Source organism: Grus americana, chromosome 14 (genome assembly GCF_028858705.1).
Source record: "Grus americana isolate bGruAme1 chromosome 14, bGruAme1.mat, whole genome shotgun sequence".
NCBI lineage: Eukaryota > Metazoa > Chordata > Aves > Gruiformes > Gruidae > Grus > Grus americana.
In genome coordinates, this window is record NC_072865.1 from 54,483 (window position 1) to 77,118 (window position 22,636).

The 22,636-nt window shown below is 45.8% G+C and overlaps 1 protein-coding gene across 1 annotated transcript; it reads right to left on the reverse strand.

Moving 5' to 3' along the window:
- Positions 1–2,247: 2,247 nt before the first annotated feature.
- Positions 2,248–5,290, reverse strand: EGR1 (early growth response 1). The gene is made up of 2 exons (XM_054841608.1): positions 4,859–5,290; positions 2,248–4,539 (listed from the first exon to the last, which is right to left on the reverse strand). Exons 1-2 carry the CDS (start codon positions 5,091–5,093, stop codon positions 3,242–3,244), a joined length of 1,533 nt encoding a protein of 510 aa, XP_054697583.1. The 5' UTR covers positions 5,094–5,290; the 3' UTR covers positions 2,248–3,241.
- Positions 5,291–22,636: the final 17,346 nt, after the last annotated feature.

A 22,636-nucleotide genomic window follows, 5' to 3' on the forward strand; every position in this document is an offset into this window, starting at 1 on the left:
GCGTTAGGGTGGATTTTTGGAGGCCTCCACGAGTTGAAAGGATCTTCCATCACAAAGTGGGAAGAGCAGGGGGCAAGTAGGACCAGTGTTTCTTTGAGCTGGAGAGGCCTTGCAGATCCCATCACCTGCCTTGCACTGCTACCTTGACACCCATGGGCCAGTCTCATGTGCAGAGATGGCTAGCCAGACGTCAGAGACATGCCCTGCTGCTAGAAAGGGTGCTCTGGCCTTCATTCCTGAATAGCCCTGCAACACTGCCTGACTCGATCTGCTTTGCACACAATGCACCAAACAGCACTCATCTTCTTTGCTGCCTCTTTAGGCGTGGCAATTACCATCACTGCTCGTTCTTGTACAAAGTGCTCTGGAGAACCTGGGGCACCCTCAGGCTCATCAGGCATTGCTTGAGAGCCCACTTGGTCAGCTTTTAGCACAATCACAGTTCCAGAAGGCTAGACCAGGAGCTAGCAGAGACGAGCTTGAAAAGACAGCAACATCTACAGCTCTTCTCACCGCTATCCAGTGACAGGACAAGACGTGGGAATGGGTCAAAGCTGCGTCCATCGGGGAAGTTCAGACTTGACATGAGTAAGCATTTCTTTACCAAGCGGGTGGTCAAACACTGGAACAGGCTGCCTCGAGAGGTGGTCGATGCCCTGTGCCTGTCAGTGTTTAGGAGGCATTTGGACAGTGCCCTTAATAACATGCCTAACTTTTGGTCAGCCCTGAAGTGGTCAGGCAGTTGGACCAGATGATCATTGTAGGTCCGTTCCAACTGAACTATCCTATCCTATCCTATCCTATCCTATCCTATCCTATCCTATCCTATCCTATCCATCTGAACAGAGCAGTGCCCACAAATCAGAATGGGCTTGGGCTGACTCCAACTGTTTATTTTGCTGTTTACTTTGGGAACCGGAGGTGGGAAAAAAATTGTGGCTAGCTTTACATAATGTTATTTGCTTCCTTCTTTGAAGCACCACATTTGAAGGCCCTTCTTCATTGTCTCATCTTCCATAAGTGGATTTCTGTGGCTTCTGACATGGGCTACATGCGCAGATAGTGCAAAGCCAAATATTCAGCTTGCCCGGTCAATCTGCCTTGGCCGGAGCCCTTTGGGTTGAAAAGAGCTAGTGCTTTTCTCTGAAAAGGCCCAGCAGGGCCAGCTGCAAAGTCACCCGTAGCAGCTTGTGGACCGCACCCAGCACTGCAGGCACAAACCAGCACAGAGACAAAGCAGCACAGGCCCTTCCCCACAGCTTGTCCCAACCAGCCGAGGACAGTCCTGCTTGAGAGATGACAGACTGGGATTTACCAAATGCTCAGCTCTTAGGTGTCTGCCAGAATTGCTGCCATTTGCCAGGGGTGGGCTGCATCCCCAAGAAGAAAGACTAGCCCAGGGGCTTCAGCAGGTTGCCCTTCCTAGCCAGAGGGGTCTGTTTTGGCAAGCAGTAGGGCATGCTGTGTCCGACAGAGGCTGCTTGCCAGTTTACACTGTGCCCGATGCATTCATCTGCGTCCCAGCTCCTCACGTTAGTGAGCTGTACTGACCTCATCTGAAAGGACTGACACCAGAAGCCTCCTCTGTACCTGCACTACCAGTTCTCATGGATGCAAACTTCTCTGAATTTATTCTGCAGAGAATTCACATACCCTCTGAAATGTGTGTAAGGAAGCGCGTTCCTACAAATGCCAAAACATCTATGCTAAAGGCTAGCAGGTCTACGCGCTTACATGCCCTGCGTTGTGTCAAGGAGGAACTTACGACAGTCTTCAGCTGAGCAGGGCTGCCTTCCGACAAACAGCCATTTGGACTGAGCTTTTTGTATTTCCAGCCTAGAAACTGCTCTATTATCTTGCCATCCAGTAAGATTTCTGACTATCTATGAACGCGCAGTTGAAATTCTAATTTTCAGACCTCATTTTCAGCACCGGGAGAATCGTTTTTCTTCCTAAGATTAGCTCACGTGCTTCTGGAAAAGCCCAGAAAACAGAAATTGTGGCTGCTTCAAAAGAGGAGGTAATGCACCTAATGCAAGGGGGGGTGGGGGGTGTGTGTGCGCGCGCGCTCCATCCATGCCTTTGCGAGCAACTGGACTTTGGAGTGATTGGTCTCCTCTCCTTTCTTTAAGAGGGTATTCCTCCAGGAGACGAGCAGCACTTGTTACTTCCCAGCCACTCAAGGAGTCAGGGTTGCTGGGGCACAGTCTTCCTATGTAGGAACTTAAAGGAAAATGTGGAAGTCTGCACGATTTGATATTTTATTTATTTTTTTTCTGAAGAATATTGTACATCAAATATCCCATTGGCAGGAAAGCGCATTCGATGTGTTTAGAAGCCAAACAGTCACTTTCATTTTAAACAAACACAATTACAAAGTAAAAATAAACCACAAAAAAAAATGAACCGCATGTTCATAACATACAAAAATTGCTGCCTACTCAGTAGGTAACTACAACATTCCAACTCCTGAATATATATATATATATATAAATTTACATTTTTGTAACAAAAATAGACTTTGAGAGGTGTGGGGGTTTTTTTTGCTTACATTCCGTCCCCCAGGGCTTTCTCGTGCTCCCCTCCCCACCTGTTCCCTCCTCTCCCTTACATTCTTTGAGTAACATCCCTTTCACTTTAAGGCAAGATGCAAAGCATCCATTCACACAAATGCATGACGTCAGCAAGGCTTCACAAAAAGGCACCAAGACTTGTAACTTTAAAAACAAAACTTCTGCCACATGTGAGTGTCTCATCAGGTGATATTTACATAGCATCACTCTAACATGCTCAAATACAGTAAGTGCTGTTCCCAAAGAAGTTTGAAACTCATTACAGCATTGTCACTGAAGTAGAATTAACATTTACAAAATATGGCCCTGCAAACTCCAAATAATACAATATGGATATGCAAAGATTGTTCACATCAATAGTACCTAAAGGAAAGCAAAACCATGGCACATGTACAATTTACATCAGCTACATACTTAATCAAAAGTCCTTTCTTCCTAATAAAAGACTATTGTTTACGGGGAAAATTATACTGAACTTATATCCACAGTCCATGCAAATTAATTCATTCAACAGAGGTGGAAAACTTAAACGGCAGTTGTTTCAGGCAGCTGAAGTTTAAAGAAAAGTTAAATAGCCTTGCGATGTATGGTGTTGGGGAAGTAATTGGAGACTCCGTTTCTGATAGTACCAATGCAAAAGGTGAATTCTCCCGTTCCAGAAGGTAATCTCAGCAAATCTCAATTGTCCTTGGAGAAAAGGCTGACGTCATGTCTGAAAGTGCTGAGGTCACCTGTGAGCTGAAATTGTTGGTGACCCCTGGAGATGAGAAGGAGGTGGCCACTTGGGTCTGAAAAGTGGCAGTGCCAGAGGGGTAAGTGGTTGCTATAGAAGGAGAAGGGAATGTGGTGTGTGCAGGGGAGGGATAGGAGGAGGGAGCAGGGGAGGAATACACTGTGCGCACCGGCGAGGGGTAAGTGGTGGCAATGGAGGAAGGGTAGGATGTAGTCACAGAGGATGAGTAGGCAGGAATTGGGGAAGCAGTTGAGGCTGGAGCTGCCTTTTCCACTTTCTTGTCCTTCTGCCTAAGGTGGATTTTAGTGTGTCTCTTCCTCTCATCGCTTCTGGCAAACTTTCTGCCACAAATGTCACAGGCAAATGGCTTCTCTCCTGTATGTGTGCGGATGTGCGTAGTCAAGTGGTCGCTCCTGCTGAAGTTCCGCATGCAAATGCGGCACTGGAAAGGTTTCTGTCCCGTGTGAATACGGATGTGCCGTGTTAGCTCATCGGACCGTGAAAACCTTCGGTCACAGGACTCCACTGGGCAGGCATAGGGTCGCTCGTGAGGAGGGGTCTTGCTGGGACGGTTTGGGTATTTCCTCATCCTGCTGGGCTTGATCAGCTGGGACTGATAGTTAGTGTTGAGGGTCTTCAACTCTTGGGAGCCAGTCTGAGTAGCAAACGCCTTAATAGTGGACAGCGGCGTGAGGGAAGGCTGCTGTGCTCTGGTCTCAAGGGCTGGAAAGGGCTTCTGATCAGCCGGAACAAGACTGAGCTCACCTTGTTGCTGAGGGAACAGGTAATCCGGGATCATTGGCACCTGAAAGTTGGTTTTCGCAGTCGGATAGGCTGGAGGTGGATACTGGATGGGGGCTCCAGAGGGGTTGGGAAAAGACTGGGTCTGCGGTTCAGGGAAAATGTCAGAGCTGGAATTGGGAAAAGTTGGTGCGGCTGAATAAATTGGACTGTTCTCGCTGGCTTGGACAGAACAGCTCAGAGGGGGGCTCTGTGAGGAGGAGGATGGTGATGATGAAGAAGGCGTAGAGGTGGAAGGTGCATTAGCCATGCCCACCAGACCACTGACGAGGCTGAAGAGGGGCTCTGGCCATAAGGTGTTGCTACTACTGGGGGCCGGCTCCAGGGAGAAGCGCCCCGTGTAGGTTATTGGTGGCAGTCGCGTCGTTTGGTTGGGATAGCTGGTTTCTGGCAGGGTTTTCTCGTTGTTCAGGGAAATGTCGGGAAAAGTGTCTGAAAAGAGAGGAATAGCGATTACTTCCAGCAGCCACTGCAGCTGCTGCCAGTGCTTCGCGAGCCATCCCCACACAGCGCAGCCCGAGATCCTTGCTTCTGGTTAATTAATAATTGAGCGTAACGTATTGCAGCGCCGCTGGCAGGTCTCCAGCAGCTGCTAGCCCGGAGCCGCTGACGCACACAGGAGAATCCCCCCGCGCAGCCGCCGGGACAGGGGCGCCGCTGCAGCGCGGAGCCCCCCGCAGGCGCCGCTGCCCCCCCCCTCCCGCGGCGGACCGGGACTCCCCGCCCGCCCGGGCGAGGCCAGCGCGCTTACCTGCCGCGAGGTGCTCGAAGTGCTGTTCCCCGGGCTCCCCGGCGGCGCCGAAACCCGCGCTCTCGGGCGCCCCGGGGGGGGCAAGGAACTGCGGGCCCCCGCCGTTGAGCAGCATCATCTCCTCCAGCTTGGGATAGTGAGTGTCCATGGCGGGGGGCGAGTGCGGGAAGGCGCCGAAGGGGTCGGAGATCTGCAGCGGGGGTAGGAGCTGCATCTCTGCCTTGGCCGCGGCCATGAGGGCGCCGGGCTCGGGCTCTGACGGGTGGTGGCGCCGCCGCCGCGGGCCCGGCGGACGGGCCGGCTGCGGCGAGGCGGCCGTCGCCTGCTGCGTACCCTGCGCCGCGGTCGCCCCGGCGCTGCCCGCTGAAAGTGCTCGGCTCCCCGCCCGCCCGCCCGGGGCTCCCCCCGGCTCTGCCCGCTGGAAGCGCTCGGCTCCCCGCCCGCCCCGGAGCCGCCTCTATATATCGGGTCCCACCGGCCGCAGCCCGCCCCAGCCCTGACGTACATGGCCATATATGGAAAGCAGGAAGCCCTAATATGGATGCGGGCCGGAGGACCCCGCCTGGCGTCAGCGCCTGGCACCGGGGAAAGCCGGGCCATGGGGGCCCCGCCCGCCCCGGGCTGGGAGCCCCGCGCCCGTTGCAGGCCTGTCCCCCGCCACGGGCAGCCCCGCCGCAGCGCTGCCGCAGCGCCGCCGGCCCCAGAGCGCGGGGTCCCCGGCCCCCGCCCGCCTCGGCCAGCCCGCCGGAAGCCCCCCGCCGCACTTTCCATATTAGGCAACAACCTTATAAGTCTCGGTTCCGGCGGAGGCTTCCCGCTCCTTATATGGCGATTCCGGCCCCGGGTGGGGGGGGCGCGAGGAGGCAGGTCGCCGCCGGGCCGCGCGCCCGCCCCCGGGCCGCGGGAGCGCGCGGAGGCCCCGGACCACGGGAGCGCGCGGCTGCTGCCGGGCAGGCGGCACGGGGGGGGGGGGGGGGTCTCGTGGAGCACTCAGCAGACACCATCGCCGCCGCCGCGGACTCGCGGGCAGAGCTCCCGCTCACTCCCACCCCGTTTGCTCGGCTCGCGCTACTCGCCTCCCCCGTCTCCGCGGAGGGGCCGCGCGCCGGCGGCTCACGGTCAGCGGCGCCGCGCGCTCGGCAGCCTCGATGCGGAGGAGTTTTCTAGGCGCTGGCAGCGCGCCCCGGGCGGGGGCTGCCTGCTCCCGGAAAAGGGGAATCTCTGGGACTCCGGAGGCCTGCCGGTAGCACCCTGCTCCGCCCGCTCCTGCCGAGAGCGGAGGACCCGCGCCCGCAGCGCCAGATCGGGCCAGACCCAGGCTCTGCGCCGCCCCCACGCAGCGGAGAACGGGGCACTACTAAAACTAGAGCTCCGGGTACCGCACAGCCGCAGCCGCCATTGAGTTCGGCGCGACGGAAAGGGACAGCGCTCGGAACCCTGCTCTCCCGCCCTTAGGGCTGTCCCTTGGCGCAGCTCCCGCCGGCCCGCGCTGCCCGCAGACGCGGGCTGCTCCCAGCACCGACTCCGCACAGAACCTACGGCTGCGCGCGGAGAGGCCGGCAGCCTCGGCCCACCCGAGGCAGAACGCACAGCGCGGAGCCGCGGGAGAGCACCTCCCAGGCCCAGGGTAGTCTCCCGCGCTATAAATAGGCGCTCGACGCGGCCACCGCCCCGCCCCGCCCGGGCGGCCCCGCTGCCGGCACGGGGCTCCCCTGGCGCCGGGCCAGACGGCACCGGCGACGCAGTGCGGCCGCAGTGCGCGTGCGCGGCCGCGAGGGCTTCCCCGCAGTGCGCGGGGCTCCGTGGGCGGGGCCGGGAGCAGCAGCTGCAGCCTCCCCCCCCCCCCCCCATTGCGGCGCGATGCCGGCGGGGGCGCCCCGCGCGGGCCGTGCTGGGGGCTCCACCGGGGGTCTCGCAGCCCCGTGCTCCGGCAGCCCCCTGCTCCGGCGGGCCCGATCCGGTTGAGCCGGGCCCGGAGCCCCGCGTCGCACGGCCGCCCCTGCTCGGCTGCGGCGCGGAGCTTGCCGCGGTTCCGCCTCACAGCCCCCCGCGGCTCCGCGCTCTGCTGCGGACGGCGCTCCCTTCGTCGCAGAGATGGAGGGGGAAGAACAAGCGCCGTTGTTCCTGTTCTCGGCGCGGCCTCCTGGCCGGCCCCGCTCGCAGGCGCTGGCGCAGGGCATCGCCCGCGTCCGGGCAGGGCCACGCAGCCCCGCCCGCAACCCCCACGCCTCGCGGCCGGCCGCAGCGCTAGCCTTTCTTCGCGGAAATTCTTGCGCAAAGCTCGGCGACACACCTCGAGCGGTGGGCAGTCCTCCTTTGCCGTAGGAAGGCAGCTATATAAACCACGATACTGGGCTCTGCCGCCGTTGTGATTTATATGCAGGTTGCGAGCAACGGCAGGGCTCTTGTCTGCCCACTTTTATAGAAGATACACACCTCTGTCGTGTGCACTGTTTTAACTGAGTTGCTATATTTAGGGCTGTGTCTTGTCGGTAGCACTGTGCAGTGCCTCCTGCACTGATGCATTTCCACCCTAAAATCAGTTACAGGTTGCGGTCACACAATACCTCCAGGAAAAAAATGTAGAAAGCTCCTGCTTATCTGCAGCCTGTGTTACACACAGCTAATACACATCTGTTCGTTGGTACTTACTCTTCAGGGAGAGAAATAATACTGGTTTTCAAATGTCAGTGCACTAGGCCAAAGCTCTATTTTGAAAATGTGATTCAGTGCTTTTCATTTCCCCCCCTTTTTTAACAATTCAAATATGCGCTGCAGGTTTTCAGAAGTTGCATACGTAGAATCACAGAATGGTTTGGGTTGGAAGGGACCTCAAAGCCCATCTCGTTCCAACCCCCCCTGCCATGGGCAGGGACCCCCTCCACCAGCCCAGGTTGCCCAAAGCCCCATCCAACCTGGCCTTGAACCCTGCCAGGGAGCCAGGGGCAGCCACAGCTTCTCTGGGCACCCTGTGCCAGGGCCTCAGCACCCTCACAGGGAAGGATTTCTGCCTCACATCTACTCTAAATCGACCCTCCTTCAGCTTAAACCCATTCCCCCTTGTCCTGTCACTACACTCCCTGATAAACAGTCCCTCTCCATCTTTCCTGTAGGCCCCTTCAGGTACTGGTAAGCTGCAATTAGATCTCCCTGGAGCCTTCTTTTCTCCGGGCTGAGATTTACATAATGATTACAGTCAGTCTCTGATTTCCAGCAGCCTGTCAGAGTTTGGAGCCCTCTTAGAAAGGACAGAGTAGAAGAACTTGACTTTTTTTTCTACAAACATTGTAGTTTGTTTTGCCTCCTGAGCGCCTTACTGATGTTGCAGAAGCCATTGCATCCTCCTCTCCCTCTTTTCTTTTTCCCCTTCTCTTTCAAGACTTCGTTTCAACTAGTGCCTGACTCCCAGAGACTTTTACTTGTATGCCCTACGTATGTTTGGCATGATACTCCTTTTTAACTGAAGTATATAACTGAAGTCTTTTCTTTCTTTCTTTCTTTTTTTTCTTAAATCTAAAAATCTCAGAGATGGGAAATCTATTGCTTTGTTTATTTTCAGTTACCTTAATTTTTATCAATGTAATTCTAATTTAACAATCCATATAAAAGAAAGCAAGAGACCCGCTTCAGCATGGCAGACAGAGCACTATAACTAGCTTGAGCTGCAAAATAAATTATAAAGACTGTTATGCAACACATTGTCCACCATTCCAGTGAGGCTTCCTGGTTTCAGTGAAGTACTGGAGAGGCAGCGATATGTACAGATGACTTAACAACCTGGACACTGAGCTAGGAAATCACCTGTTGTCATTCACACACTGGGACAGACAAGGTCGGCTAGTTTTCTGAACTCATGTTCTGTGTGTTATCTGGTAACCATTTTTGAAATAACTTTCCATTTTCATTCACTTTTCTTTGTCTAAACTTTGCCTTCCCCTTAAATTTTACAAACTATTTTCTTCAGTGCCAGGAAATTATTCCCGGTTTTTGAGGCTCCAGTGATATTGCTGAATATATCTGATTTCTGCTTGCTCATACCAACTGTAATCAGGTCATGATCCCTAAGTAACCATGGAAGTCCAGCTCCTGCAGGTAAGTTACTCGTCTTCCCTTGGCACAACAAGGCCGTTCACCTGTGGAGTACATTATCTTTTATCTTAAAACAAACAAACAAACAACAAAAAAAACCCCAGTTACACCTTTAAATTTTAGTAGTTTTAAGTACTGGCAGCATGAGACCTCCTGAATTGGGCTCAATGATAATACCAGATGCAGATTTAGCAGAGAGACCAAAGGAACCGTGACTTTTCTGCCTATAACCACTGCCTCAAGCAAAATGCCCGTTGCAATGTGATGCACAGCACCTCGGTGACTGCACAGCCCCATGTTCAGAGCTGTACCTGTTCGTGATTACACAAATGTCCATTCACTGCAGGTAGGAGATTAAAGAACAACTTGTTCCTTTTTGTTTGTTTGACATAGTTGCCCATAGTAGACCTTGTATACTGTTGTTCCCTTGCCCTAGTCTTTACTGTGTACCACACTAATCCATAGGTATTCCATTCACATCAGTTACCAGTCATGCTACAGCAAGTAACCCATCACACTTATTTTTTTGATAGGCTGAACACTTGGCATCCAGCTATTTTATATATATTACTCTTCCTGAATGAGCAGTACTTGCGAGCTTAACATTATTGATATACAGGAAAAACATTTCTATTAAAAGTGGTATACAGAACTGAAATTAGGAAGAAAAATCACAGTTCAGTAGATAGAACTGACTATGCACAGCTATTATTAAGGAATTTCAACAGTGGTTCACCTTGTGCCTGATTGGGGGGGGGGGGGAATGCTTGTTTATTTATACTACTAGAAGGTGAACAGAGAGTGAGTGGGGGGAGTCACATGCTCTGAGTTTATCTGGCTGAAAATTAGACATCTTGAGTAAGTCAGTATTCAAGGTTCTCACTATTGTCAATGGAACGAGGCAGGACCTGCAGAAGCCAATTCATCCTACCTCATTTATATGCCCGCCGTGAACGAGCTGGATCCCTCTCTGTAGACACGTCTCACAGATGACTACAGAAAGATTCTGCATAATTTTTTCTGCATCCATACGTAATCTTTTTGATGGTTAAAAATTAGCTGAGATGAATTCTGGGTTTTGATTTGCTTGCTTTCTTAGTAAAAGCTGATACAAACTATTTTATATTCAGCTCCAGTGTAACTTTCAGCATTTGAAATTTTTAACTGTTTTTTTTCATTCAAACTAATTTGTTCTGTTATTGTGCTAGTAAAGCATCATGGTGCCTTTACAAAATATATTTCCACACAATTACAGCTTTGTCTTTCAGTTTTTTTTCATAACTGGTGCTTCCGTGACTGCAGCTTTCTTCCAGGTCTCGCCAATCTGTACTGTGACTAAAAGTAAAGTTGTCGCTGTTACTGTTGGCACTGGATTTAACTGAGTTCAACTCTGGATGCAAGGAAAGTTAGCCAACTTCCCTATCTTTGTAATTTGTCTAGTGTTCTAATATAAATTCTGTTGAAATTAGATGCACTTTTCGCTTTATCCACAAACATAGTTTCCATATGAAATGCCCATTGACGTTGGCAAAATTCAGTCATTTTCTTTCAGAGATGTTGGTTTTGCCTGGATATGTAATAGTAATATAGGTAATAGTAATTATAAATAGTATAAATAATAGCACTCGTAATATCTCTAGGTTTCTCTCCAGTTGTTCAAGTGCATGTGCCTTCCATTGTCTTTATCCCAAATCTCCAATTACCTCATTCTGTTCCCTCCTCTATTTCCCCTGAGTACTGTTTTTAATATTCCAGACTGTAAAACAACTTTACATAGATATCCCTTTAAAAAGTTTTTTTTTATTATTCTCTAATTTTATCATTCTCTATTTATTATGTTGTATTATTCTATAAGCCCGAAGAGTTAGAAACAAGCGGGGGGGGGGCCCTATTCCAGCTTTTTAAAGAAGTGCTGTAGAGTTGTTTCTTCCCTCTCAGCCCTTCCAGAACCAAGCCATTTGATTTAAAAAGCTGTGACATTTTTTTATATATTGTACTGTAGGACATTCTACAGATATTTTAAAGTTATTTATAATTAATTTTGCTTTTTGTGCAGTTACAGTCATTACAATGAAAGTCTCACTTTTAGATGGGGGCGCAGAGGGAACAGATATGAATGCACTCAATTTAAAATGAAAAAAATACTTAAATTTAAGCAGCCTTTTCAGTCCTATGAGGAGCGAGAAACAGATTCTTATCAGCACTTTTTGGATGTATGGTTTTGCTCTAATGACCGAGATGGACGTCCCCGGTTTTGCTGCAAAATTCTTACCCCATTGCGGTACATGACTCTCTTCGTTCGGTAAACAGGCGTGGAATGCGTTACGCACCTTGTTTGTAGCGGTATTGTCTGCTTCCCTTTTTCATTTACTGATCAATGGGGTTGTGCTCACTGATGCAGACAGCAGTCCCTGAAAGTGTGTGACTGAACAGGTACAGATTTGCAAAGTTACAGTGTCATAGACAGACATGCTATCCAGTTCAGCAAGGAACACACATCCCCAGCTTACCCTCAAGCGACATATTGGTACGGAGAGATGCTGCAACACCCACTGTTGGAGCAGTGCCTGCTAACTCTGCTGCGCTGTATCCTGAATGTTTCCCAGTCTATAAATTATAGCCAGGGCAGTTGCAGTTGCTTCTGCTGTGGGGTTACCTGTTTTAGGATCTCGTCTCTTTTTGCAGGTTTGTTTCTTTTTTTCTTTTTTTTTTCTCTTTTATTTTTTGGGCAAGAGGGGTTTGAACAAAATCCGCCACATACTAGGCAATTATAAGCATGTTTAGGGAGATATGTTACTAAAATTCAATGACGGGTTAGTTTATGGCCCAGAGTAGAAGTCAGAGTGGTTTTCCAGATTAGACGAGGGACAGAAAAATAAATAAATAAATAAATAAATAAATAAATAAATAAATAAATAAATAAATAAATCTCCTGATACTCATAGCTACTAACAGTTGCTTTAAAAATATTTAGAAAGGAGTGGGAAGCCCCAGAGAAAACAGTAGTTGCATATCTCTTCTTATCTGGCTGAGTCAGAGCATCTTAAATGATAAAGAAGTAAGCTCAATTATGTAAAGTTAATTTCTAGGCCACACCGCTGAGCTAAAGGTCAGAAGGATCACTCTGTGATCATCTGTTCTGACACTAGTCAGTCCTCCCTTTTCTGCTCATAATAACAAAAGGCAAAGAATATCACTGAGCAAGGTCGGCTGTGAAGGCCGCAAAGGCCATTCAAACAACAGCATACATTTCAGAAGAAAAGCAGTTCCCAAGTCCAAAACTTCTGATGCTGGAGAATACACATCTTCTCTAAGCAGTCTCAATATTTAAAAACGTTAGGTGCTTTGGTAGTCTATATGGTTCTAGAGTCAGCTTTCAACTCATCAGTATCATTACATCTTTTGATGGAGTAATAAACCATCTGTTCCCATAGTCCTCCCTTCTTTAGAAGTGCCTTGGAGGTGGCTTTCAAACCATCCTTTAGCTGTAACTACATAAGCATCTTACAACGTGGCAGGTTATCTCGTCTTTGGATCAACCTTGCAGCTTTTCTCCATGTCCTTTCCCATTTCTCAGCACCCATTTTGAAGCTTGGAGCCTAAAACTCAACACATAATCCCACAGCAAGCTCATTAATTCTACTTACAGAATTAATTCCACCTCCTTATTTCTTTTTTTTCTAGTCTCCTACTTAAAGGAATAAGAAATACATTTGTTTCTATAATAATGGCATTGGCTAGTCAACTGATGCCTATTTTAAACATGTCCTTCCCCAGTAGTGCAGCTGCCACTAATACCAAACAGGGTAAAGTTCAGACAATTTTTCCTAAACAAGTTATTTAAAAAATGCCATGAGGCATTTTGTTCAGTTGAGTGATTTATTCAGCCTCACAATTTGCTGCTTTGACAGGTCAGCATTACGTTATTAAGTTAAATGGCACTTTTTATTTGTAAACTGAAAGATTTTTAAACTTGGGAAACTTACTCTTTAGTAAAAGTTTATTTACTTAAATCATACTAAGTTCCAAATCCAGAAAATATTATAAGTTTATGAAAAAAATCTTATTTTTCAGTGGTCGTGGTGGAAGAATTTAAAGATTTTACAGTTAAACAAGTAGAACCAGTATTATGATTTGGATAAATAAAACCCAACTGTACGAGCTTTTATGAACCTTCAGGCACAAAGAACTTATTTTCTTTCAAGATGTTTTAAGTCACTGAAAATAAAATATAGGATATTTCCTCTGCCAACCTCTCAGTAGTATCATTAATACAATGCCACAATGGTCACTAGATACTGCTGGTAATTTCATAGTTGTATGTTTCTCAGAGCAGAAACCATCTTTCAGCCACTGAAAACCACCTCATGGTTGCATTGTTGCTGTTACTGTTGTACTGATTAACAACAACAAAATAAAGGGTAGTAAGAGTTTGTGATAAACAGAAAGGGTAGGAATCTGGTAATCCTAACAATCACCTTTATAATTTCCTTCTTAACCCAGTTCCTTCACATTAATAGTTCCATTCAATAGCTGAATATCTTGGTTTAAGATACGCAGAAAGTCTTTTGCGTTCAATGGCTTCTGGATGCTAGTCTGGTACAAATAAATGAAATAGCAAGGATGATTTTTACAATTCCTTTTCAACTGTCAGCTTTTGGAGCAAGTGCGGTAGACCACAGCAGAATGTTTGAAGTGAATAATAAGTATCTTACGTTTGCGACTTTGCCTCACAATGACTGTAGGTCTCTCCCGTCACCACCACCCGCTTTGAGATACCTAGACAATGCAACTTAAACGTCCTTTCTAGGAGTTGTTTGTAAAAGGCATTGCTTTCACGCGACTTAACATGAAGCTAACAAGCTCAATAAAGACCTGAAATGACTAAAAAGCAAGCAGTAACCTAAGGCCACCCTCCAAAAAGAGCCACTGTCAAACAGCTTTACAGATCTCTTTCCTAGGTAGATGGCAAAAATGGTGGTCCTTAAGACTGTAATCAAAACATAATAGCCTAATCACCTATTAAAGATGGCTTGGTGTGAAAAAAATAGGCATGAATATTTCATAAAATGATTAGACAAACAAGAAAACATGGCCTTGCTTATTCATAAATTCAGCTGTTAGCAACAAAGGTGAAGATGTAATTATTTTGCCAGTTGGTTATGACTGAACTTTCAGCAACTTCATGAATAACCGAGTAAGAAAGAGGTTGATGTGCTGCTGGGTGCAGGCACCCCCTTTTGAATTGCCCACAGTCACACCCGTCTGTCGCTGCGAGCAAGGCCCTGATGAACAGTTCAGATTATACGCCTGCATTGCATCTGTCCACAGGCAGATAAGCTTAATCCTACCTACACTGTTACATAGCCAAGCACTGTTATAAACCCACCTAATTTCAAAAATCCTGCCTTGTGTTGCCACATTTGCAAAGTGGGATCCCAATACAGCAGAATCCTTGGATGTGTACGACTTTAGGTATAAGATTAGTCATACTGGGTTGTTTGCATTCTGGTATCTTCAGGGCACAGGCTAATGTATCAATTCACATGCTCAACGTGAAGTATGTACTTGCATGCTTTTCTAAATTACAGCCTGTATGAGGCAAGTTTGCAGCATTTATTTTTAAATAATGTAACAGAAAGGCAAAGGGGAGTTGCATGAGGACAATTATCATCTGTCATGCAAATATCGAGGTACTGTGATTCAGCCAAGACACAAAGCTCTAAGACAGAAGACCTCACTACTTACATTGCTTAAGAAGGACTGAATTAATGTAAGACCCTACTCGGTGGTTTTAACTAAGTGCTATCTGTGGACTGTTTCTCTCTGGTACTAAGCAAGTGTCTCTGGGAAATGGCAGCACACGGGCAATAAGAATTTGTAGCCTGAAGCGAAAGGGACAACAAAAGAAGAGCATGCCTAATCTTTTTCTTCCATGGGCTTCGGTAGTCCAGTCGGCAAATTTAGTGATTTGACACTGCAGTTTTAAATTATACTTGCTACTTTCTGTAGCACAAACTATGCTACAAGTTGTGTTTATTTACAAGATATCACAAGAGCACAGAAGCAAACTAGACTGACAGCAAAAGATTTGGGAGTTAGACAGCAAAACACTAGGAATTCATAATGGAAATACCCATGAGCTCTTAACTATAATGCTTTTCTGCTTAACCTGGAATATCTATGCAGAATACTCTCCCTCTTGCTACGATGGTTCACTAACAGAACAAAACCAATCCGCTGCTGCGTACTGAGGATGTTATAGCAAGGATGGCGGCATATTGTTCTGACGATTTGTCTTACAATTCTCAAACCCCGTGTGTTGGGTTTTTTCCCCACTCTCACTGCAGTGCTGAATAGGAAGTAGCTTGAAAAAAATGTTTGTGTTATTACAGCAATTTATCTCATATTCTCTCCTGTAATAAGAATTCAGGAGGTGGGAGTTTCTTCTTGGGTGACATTGGCTGATAACCAAATCATAGTACTGAAGAGAGAGTCTACCTCCTTCTGCAGAGGCAATTAACTGGCTTCCCCTTCACAGCAGTAACCCCCCCAGCCACAGTACCCTCCCACGTGCACTCGTGTTTGAAAATGGTCTCTTGCTTGTACTTGTGCACAGGTATCTTTTCCATTAGGCAGCTTCCTATCTTGCGCTACCACATGTTGTAGGTGTAATCATGCACACATGTACATACACCACAGTATGTCAAATTTTTATTTTTTTTTAATTGACTAAACATAGCCAAAGCACATGAAGAATTCAAAGGCAGATCTCTAACCTACTCTATGATGGCAAAGGGAAGTAGAAAACTGCAGGACACCATGCAGTGACCGCAATAGCCATAGTCAGTCTGGCAAATAAAGCAGGCCAAGCCCCCCCTCGTCTCTGGAGAGCAAGTGGCATGGCACTTGGTATGCGTACACGCTCCTTCCACCTCCGCTGTCTGTTCTCCCTCTAAAGGAAGACACAATGGATTTGTCCAGACGTCCCTGGGCTGCTTGACTCACCTGAACTGTGCCTGGGTGCACAGGAACACTCTGAGCAGCAAGCTAACAACTCTGAAGTGTGGACAGCCACAGACCTGTGCCAAGTGTATGATCCAGCTAATAATTCTTAACCATACTGGAGTACTATTCCTTCTTTGTAATATGTAAAAAGTGAAGAGGAGGAATAATTTTTTAATCCATTTAAAGTTCCTGGATGCATTTCCTAAGAGATTAAGTCTGTCATGTATAGAATAGTCCCTTTCAATTCCTAAAAATAGCAGGCTTGCTTTATTTTTGGCTCTTGCCAAAACAAATATGGTTTTTATTTTGCTGTGTTTGCCTATGGAGCTGCCCAGGATGTATAAATACCATTTTAAATAAGTCACTATGAGAGATTAATGGGCGTTTAAATTAAGATTGATAAGCATGCGCATCTTATGGATTTCTTGAGTAGGAGCAACAAGTCACAGATCAAGTATTGAAGACTATATTGTTCAGAAATATTCCCAGTTATACTGCCTTTCTTCATGGACGTTATCAGTGTTCATCCTGTATTTGATAGACTGGTACATGGACTAAATGAGGTGGTGAGTTTTCCCAAATTTCTATACTACAGCAATTAAAAATACAATGCTAGATACTACATTGAATCAAAAGGGATTTAAAAATCCCAAGGCCAAGTGCAAGGTCCTGCACGTGGGTCGGCGCAATCCCAAGCACAACTACAGGCTGGGCAGGGAATGGATTGAAAGCAGCCCCGAGGAGAAGGACTTGGGGGTATTGATCAATGAGAAGCTCAACATGAGCCAGCAGTGTGCACCTGCAGCCCAGAAAGCCAACCGTGTCCTGGGCTGCGTCAAAAGAACCGTGACCAGCAGGTCGAGGGAGGGGATTCTCCCCCTCTACTCCGCTCTGGTGAGACCCCACCTGGAGTACTGCGTCCAGCTCTGGGGACCCCAGTACAGGAGAGACATGGAGCTGTTGGAGAGAGTCCAGAGGAGGCCACGAAGCTGATCAGAGGGCTGGAGCACCTCTCCTATGCGGACAGGCTGAGAGAGTTGGGGTTGTTCAGCCTGAAGAAAAGAAGGCTCCGGGGAGATCTAATTGCGGCTTACCAGTACCTGAAGGGGCCTACAGGAAAGATGGAGAGGGACTGTTTATCAGGGAGTGTAGTGACAGGACAAGGGGGGATGGGTTTAAGCTGAAGGAGGGTCGATTTAGATCAGATGTTAGAAAGAAATTCTTTACTGTGAGGGTGCTGAGGCCCTGGCACAGGGTGCCCAGAGAAGCTGTGGCTGCCCCTGGCTCCCTGGCAGGGTTCAAGACCAGGCTGGATGGGGCTTTGGGCAAGCTGGGCTAGTGGAGGGTGTCCCTGCCCGTGGCAGGGGGGTTGGAACGAGATGATCTTTAAGGTCCCTTCCAACCCAAACCGTTCTATGAAAAACGCACCAAATATCTTTCTTCCTATCACTTTTCTTACATATTTTTAATGAGAGTTCACCACCTATCACTATGTCTGGCAGTTAACTTCTAAGAACTATAATTTGGCTTTTCTGTATTATATTTTGAATTGGCAGGTATAAGTCTTTTTTTTTTTCAGTTTGCTTTCATGAGTGCTAATATACACATTGCTGCTATTAGCTGGGTGAACAACAGGTATGTTGAAACGACCCACACCCCTCCACTACAATAGGTACGCTGCTCTTACTACGTCCTTGGTTATAAATCTGTCCTTCCAGAAGCCTTGCTGTCCCTCAGTAGTTGTCAGAAGCTCAGTAGGCTACAGTCTTTTTCATCCTTTAGTTTTAATATACTTTGGTTTATTCCTAATCGTAGCTTAAAATTGTGCAAATCCCTTGCATTTCTTGTACACAATTTTCTAGATAAGCGTATGGTATTTTTTTCTCCACCTATTCCTCAAATGCCCATTTGCCTCTTTTCCTTTAAAAATACAGAATTAAGGGGGGGGGGGGAGGTTGGGAAGAGAGAACAGAGAAGCCTCCTTAGGAAGCAAGCTGTAGTGAAACTAAGCTTTCATTTCTTGTGAGTGTTAGTGCTGCTTCTGGCTCAGTATCCATGGAAACCTGATTTCCCATCCTGGTGCAGGAATTAATTGGAGATCCCAACACAGTTGCTCAGGGAATCACTATGATAATTCACATCAGCCTACCACGCTCACTTTATTATCTCAGACACTCTTTTCATTACTTTTTATCAGAACAAAAGGTTGCATTAGCTTCACCAATTTAACAAAAAAAGGCTATCTAAGTCTTTACCTCCTCAAAACTAGGGCACAACACATAGAGACTGCAATTTGGAAAACAGTGATTTCAAATGGAGCTTTGCCAAAACATCAACAACAGGAGACGGTGCACAGCTGGGAGTGCTCTATGCAAATCTCCTTTCCCACATCATATATTCAGCTCTATTTTTCACCTATGCCACTAGCTGGATTATCTTGGGGGAAAAAAGTCACTGTCCACCCTTCAGTATTAGAACATACCTTCCTCTTCCACAGTTCATTCTGTCCTAGGATATAATGTGCAAAGCTTCAAAGAGAATAAGCCAAAATGGACTTTTGCTAGGGAATATTGTTTCTAGACTTCTCTTTGAAGGTTTTTCATTAATGACAGACATAAACATGTCAAGTTCCCATGGGGTCTGCTCCTGGATAAACCATTTTTGGATATCTGCCTTTGAACTTTCTTTCTTCTTGCTTTTATTCCTTGCTTAATTCCCTAGTTGTTGTCCCCATTCCCTTTATTTGTCTCTGACCTCCAAAAATCATCTTACCTACTCTGTGTCTTTTCTGCTTAGACATTGATTTTCTCTGTTTTCATCTTTCTGACACTTTGTATTTAGCAGCTGGTCCTTTTGTAACCATGACAACATGGTTGTAACATCATGATGTCAGCAAAGGATCTCACTACTATCTGAGGAACTGGATCTCGTTAAATGCCAGGCATGCTGCTTGAGCTGATGTTTAGTGTCATGTACCCAAGGGAGGAGGGGTTTTTCTGAGTCTTCTGTATTTTGTCTGTGAGCCAGGAAAGGCCAATTTCTTATGCTAGCTGGCATCCTTCAGACAATGACCTTCTCCATCTCCAGTTTGTGCTACTGAGATATAGTCTCTCCCACAGATGTGGGCTGTTCAAGGAGCAGTATCACAGGAAAGATGGTAGGGATGTTATCGTAGACCCATCGAACAGTCCTTGGGTTAGTTCCAAGAACTTATGCTGTGTTACATCTCAAACACTGACAGTTTATGAGAAGAAACTGCTTGGTCTCAAGCCACAATCCCAGGTGCTACAAAAGCTGCGCATACTTGCTACAGAACAATATTGGATTCATGAACAAAACTAAGCAGCACTGTTTTCTCTGACCAGTAAACGCAGACAGGGAAAAAGTTAAATTAACATTTTGAACTGACTTAGTGGCAACTCGAGACACATTAGACAAATACTTAGGATGAAGAAATATCATAGACCAGTGAAAGACTGTACCAGAGTACAAGGACGCCAGTATTCTTAAGGAAAATAATTTTCTCTTCTAGCTGGATCTACAAATTACATGTTGCATTATATCGTTACTCACCACCAAGCCTGAGAACCCCATCTGTGATTAACCACTCCTTAGCCTCAGGCGGCAATTTCCCAGTATCAGGCTCTTTAGGCATCTAGGGACGTAAATGCTGTCAGAGATAAGAGTTAGCCAAATGTAGACTTCCAGGGAGAAGAGAAATTAGTAGGCAAGCACCTACTTCCCACCCATAGCAGAGTTAGACCTTTTCTGTGTTCCTCTTCTCCCGCTGTAAAAACACCAACTCACTTGTACTTCCTTCCTCTTTCTCCTCACATCAATAAAGACCATCAGGTGCTGTGAATCTAAAGTTCGGGATAAAGTAACACCTCAGTGAAAACACCTGCTTTATTTTCAATTGCAGTAAGAATACCACTTGCTTTACTCTAAGAAAGTGCTGACAGAAACCATAACCAAAATAATAAAAATTCATTGTACAACCTCTTCTGACTTTCTTCACTCAGTTCAGGCTACTTAGACTTCAAAAAGCACCTTAAAAAAAAAGGTAAGGTTAGCAAATAGAATTTGATATGAGCTTAGAATGAAAGGGTGAACACAATGAAGCAATGAGGCAGCAAGTCTAGAACCAATAAGCAAAAGTACTTTTCTGCAGTAACACACAATGAAACTCAACACTGGATGATGCTGCACAGTCTGTAAGTATGAACAATTACAAAATGGACTACATAAACTAATGAAGAATAGATCTATTGGTGGCTATTAAATATAATGTCTAGAAGCAGCCACTGGCTCAGGAATCACCTAATGGTATATTGGATAGTGGGGGCAGGAGAAAGGAAAATCACTCTGTGCTTGCTATAGGAAATTCACAGCCAAGAATTAGATGGGTTAAGGAGACCTGATCTGTCAGTTTTTCCAAAGGCAAAGCTCGATGAAGTACAGAAAAATTCTCACAAAGTTCAAAAGTCTTGGTTTTACAAAAGGAACAATTAAGATGCAACACAACTATAAAAATGAGGACTAAATATGTAATCTCTCAGAATATGAGAACCAGAACACCATGAAACAAAAAGGAAATACATTTTTGCAGAGTACATAACCCATAGAACTGTCATGAAACACCACGGAGACGTATATTCAGCAGATGCAGAAAACATTGAGCACTACGTTTGGTTAACAACATGTTTCAACCTGGACTTATTTTAAAGAAAAAACTCTTTGCTGTTCCACAATCACTGCTCCTTCATAGCATAATCCAAATTAAACCTTGGTAACTAGTAAACAGAAGCACCATTAACCAGGTCAAGACAGTTAACTTCCCTTGCAATCATCTACTTCTGAATCACTCAGTGCCATCAGACATAAGAACCTGGGTTGGCTAGACCACATATCTGAGGTAATTCAGCCGTTGTGTCCTGAGGGGTTTTTTTTGGGGAAGGGTTTAAAATTTGCCGTAGGAACAACATGAAATGGAAATTCTGTGTATTTCAGATCAAAGGGTAATTTAATCATTTTTATATGAGGGCCTTAAGAAGCAGCAAAAAAAGACAATCCTGTTCCATTATGACAGAAATTTCAAACAAAAAAATCCTCAAATCTGAAACGATAATGAGAAACTCTTATTGCTAGTACACGCTACATACAACATTGTTTGGCTTGTTTCCCACAAGCAGTTACACTTCTTGTACATAAATTAGGTATTGCCGACCCCCTGCATTTCTACATTAATTTCCCTGCCTTTGCTGTCCTTAAGAAAACAAAATTTAGTGTTTCTCAAAAAAGTATGCACTAGTTCAAATTCAGGTGCTATTCAGGTGCTCTATTTACCTGTATTTATCTAGTAGATCACATAATGTTATCAGTCAAGTTCCTTCCGGCCTTCGGATCTTTTATAAACAATCTCCATGCTTCAACCTGCCTCCTCCTGTTTTGTCTCTTTAAGCTTTCATTTTTTGCTTCTCTGCAACCTTTTAGCAGCTTCCACCACTAGCCAGACTCAGTGGCCAATAATTTGCTTTTGCTTGGAAATGTTCTGGTGTAGCAAGATGTAATGTAGCAGTTCTACCAAAGCTATTTAAGATTTTCTCTGTATCATTGCAGACAGCTTCAGATAGCAACATATTATTCTTGGATAGCACATGACTTAAATTCATCTAACTGCTTTGGGTAATCTTCAGAGAAGAACAGATGCAACATCTGTCTTCAACATATAATGATGTGGCTTTTGCTGCCTACTGCTAAATTTTTAAGATGTACAGAAAGAGTTCATGTGTATACTTCTCAGTAGCATAGAGGATTTATTATATTACCCAGTGCTTTATTAGATTAATATGCTCTTGCAGTTAAAAAAACAGACATATTTTCTGTTTCATATTATATACACAAATCACAGTATGGACAAATGGATTGATTATATTTGCCCTGAGAGTTCCAAATTAATTTTGTCGTTGACACACACTCAAAACACCAAATAAACAGACTTATTTTCTTAGTAGAAAGAGATTCTTATATTTATTTATTTATGTTCAAAGAGCTAGAGCCTACACTTAGTGTCACTGTAAGAACAATATAAGAATACTTTTATGCTGTTAGAAAAATAAAATAAATTACAAGATGTAATTATTCACAAAAAGGGCCATTTTCTCAGTATACAGGAAAAGAGATAGGGAAAAATAAATTCTTTCTCTTACCTTTGAGTCTTGTTCAAGCTTACATTTGACATCAGAATTTGACATCTGTCCTCTAGTAAGCCATACATAGAAACAGAGAAGCTTTGCACTTTTTTCCAAGTCCTACATGGCAAGTTGCCTAGGAAAAAAAGGTAACTAGAAAGTCTCTTCTATTATTGTACATTCTTCCTTTGACTCAGCTTCAATTTCTTCCACAATTCAAGGATCAAGCCAAAACCAGACAATGCAGAGATCCAGACATCAAAGCAACAATGAAATTGTAGCTATGCAGCTTGGAAAGCAAGCAATAAATGAATAGTCTAATTTTTGACTGAGGTTAGATTTGGGCTTTTTTTGGTAAATAAGACCTGGGTAATCCTGTCCTTGTCCACAGCAATTGCTAAGCTAGTGAAAGGAACATTCAAGACACTTTGCTGTTATGGAATAATCTGCTACTGAAGAAGTCTTTCTCATGCTTTTGATTAGCAAGCTG

Excerpts from the sequence above, each read along its gene's own strand:
- EGR1 (XM_054841608.1), bottom strand. The coding sequence starts at position 5,093 with ATGGCCGCGGCCAAGGCAGAGATGCAGCTCCTACCCCCGCTGCAGATC. Across the intron at positions 4,540-4,858 it reads CTTCGAGCACCTCGCGGCAG|ACACTTTTCCCGACATTTCC; the intron begins GTAAGCGCGCTG and ends CTCTCTTTTCAG.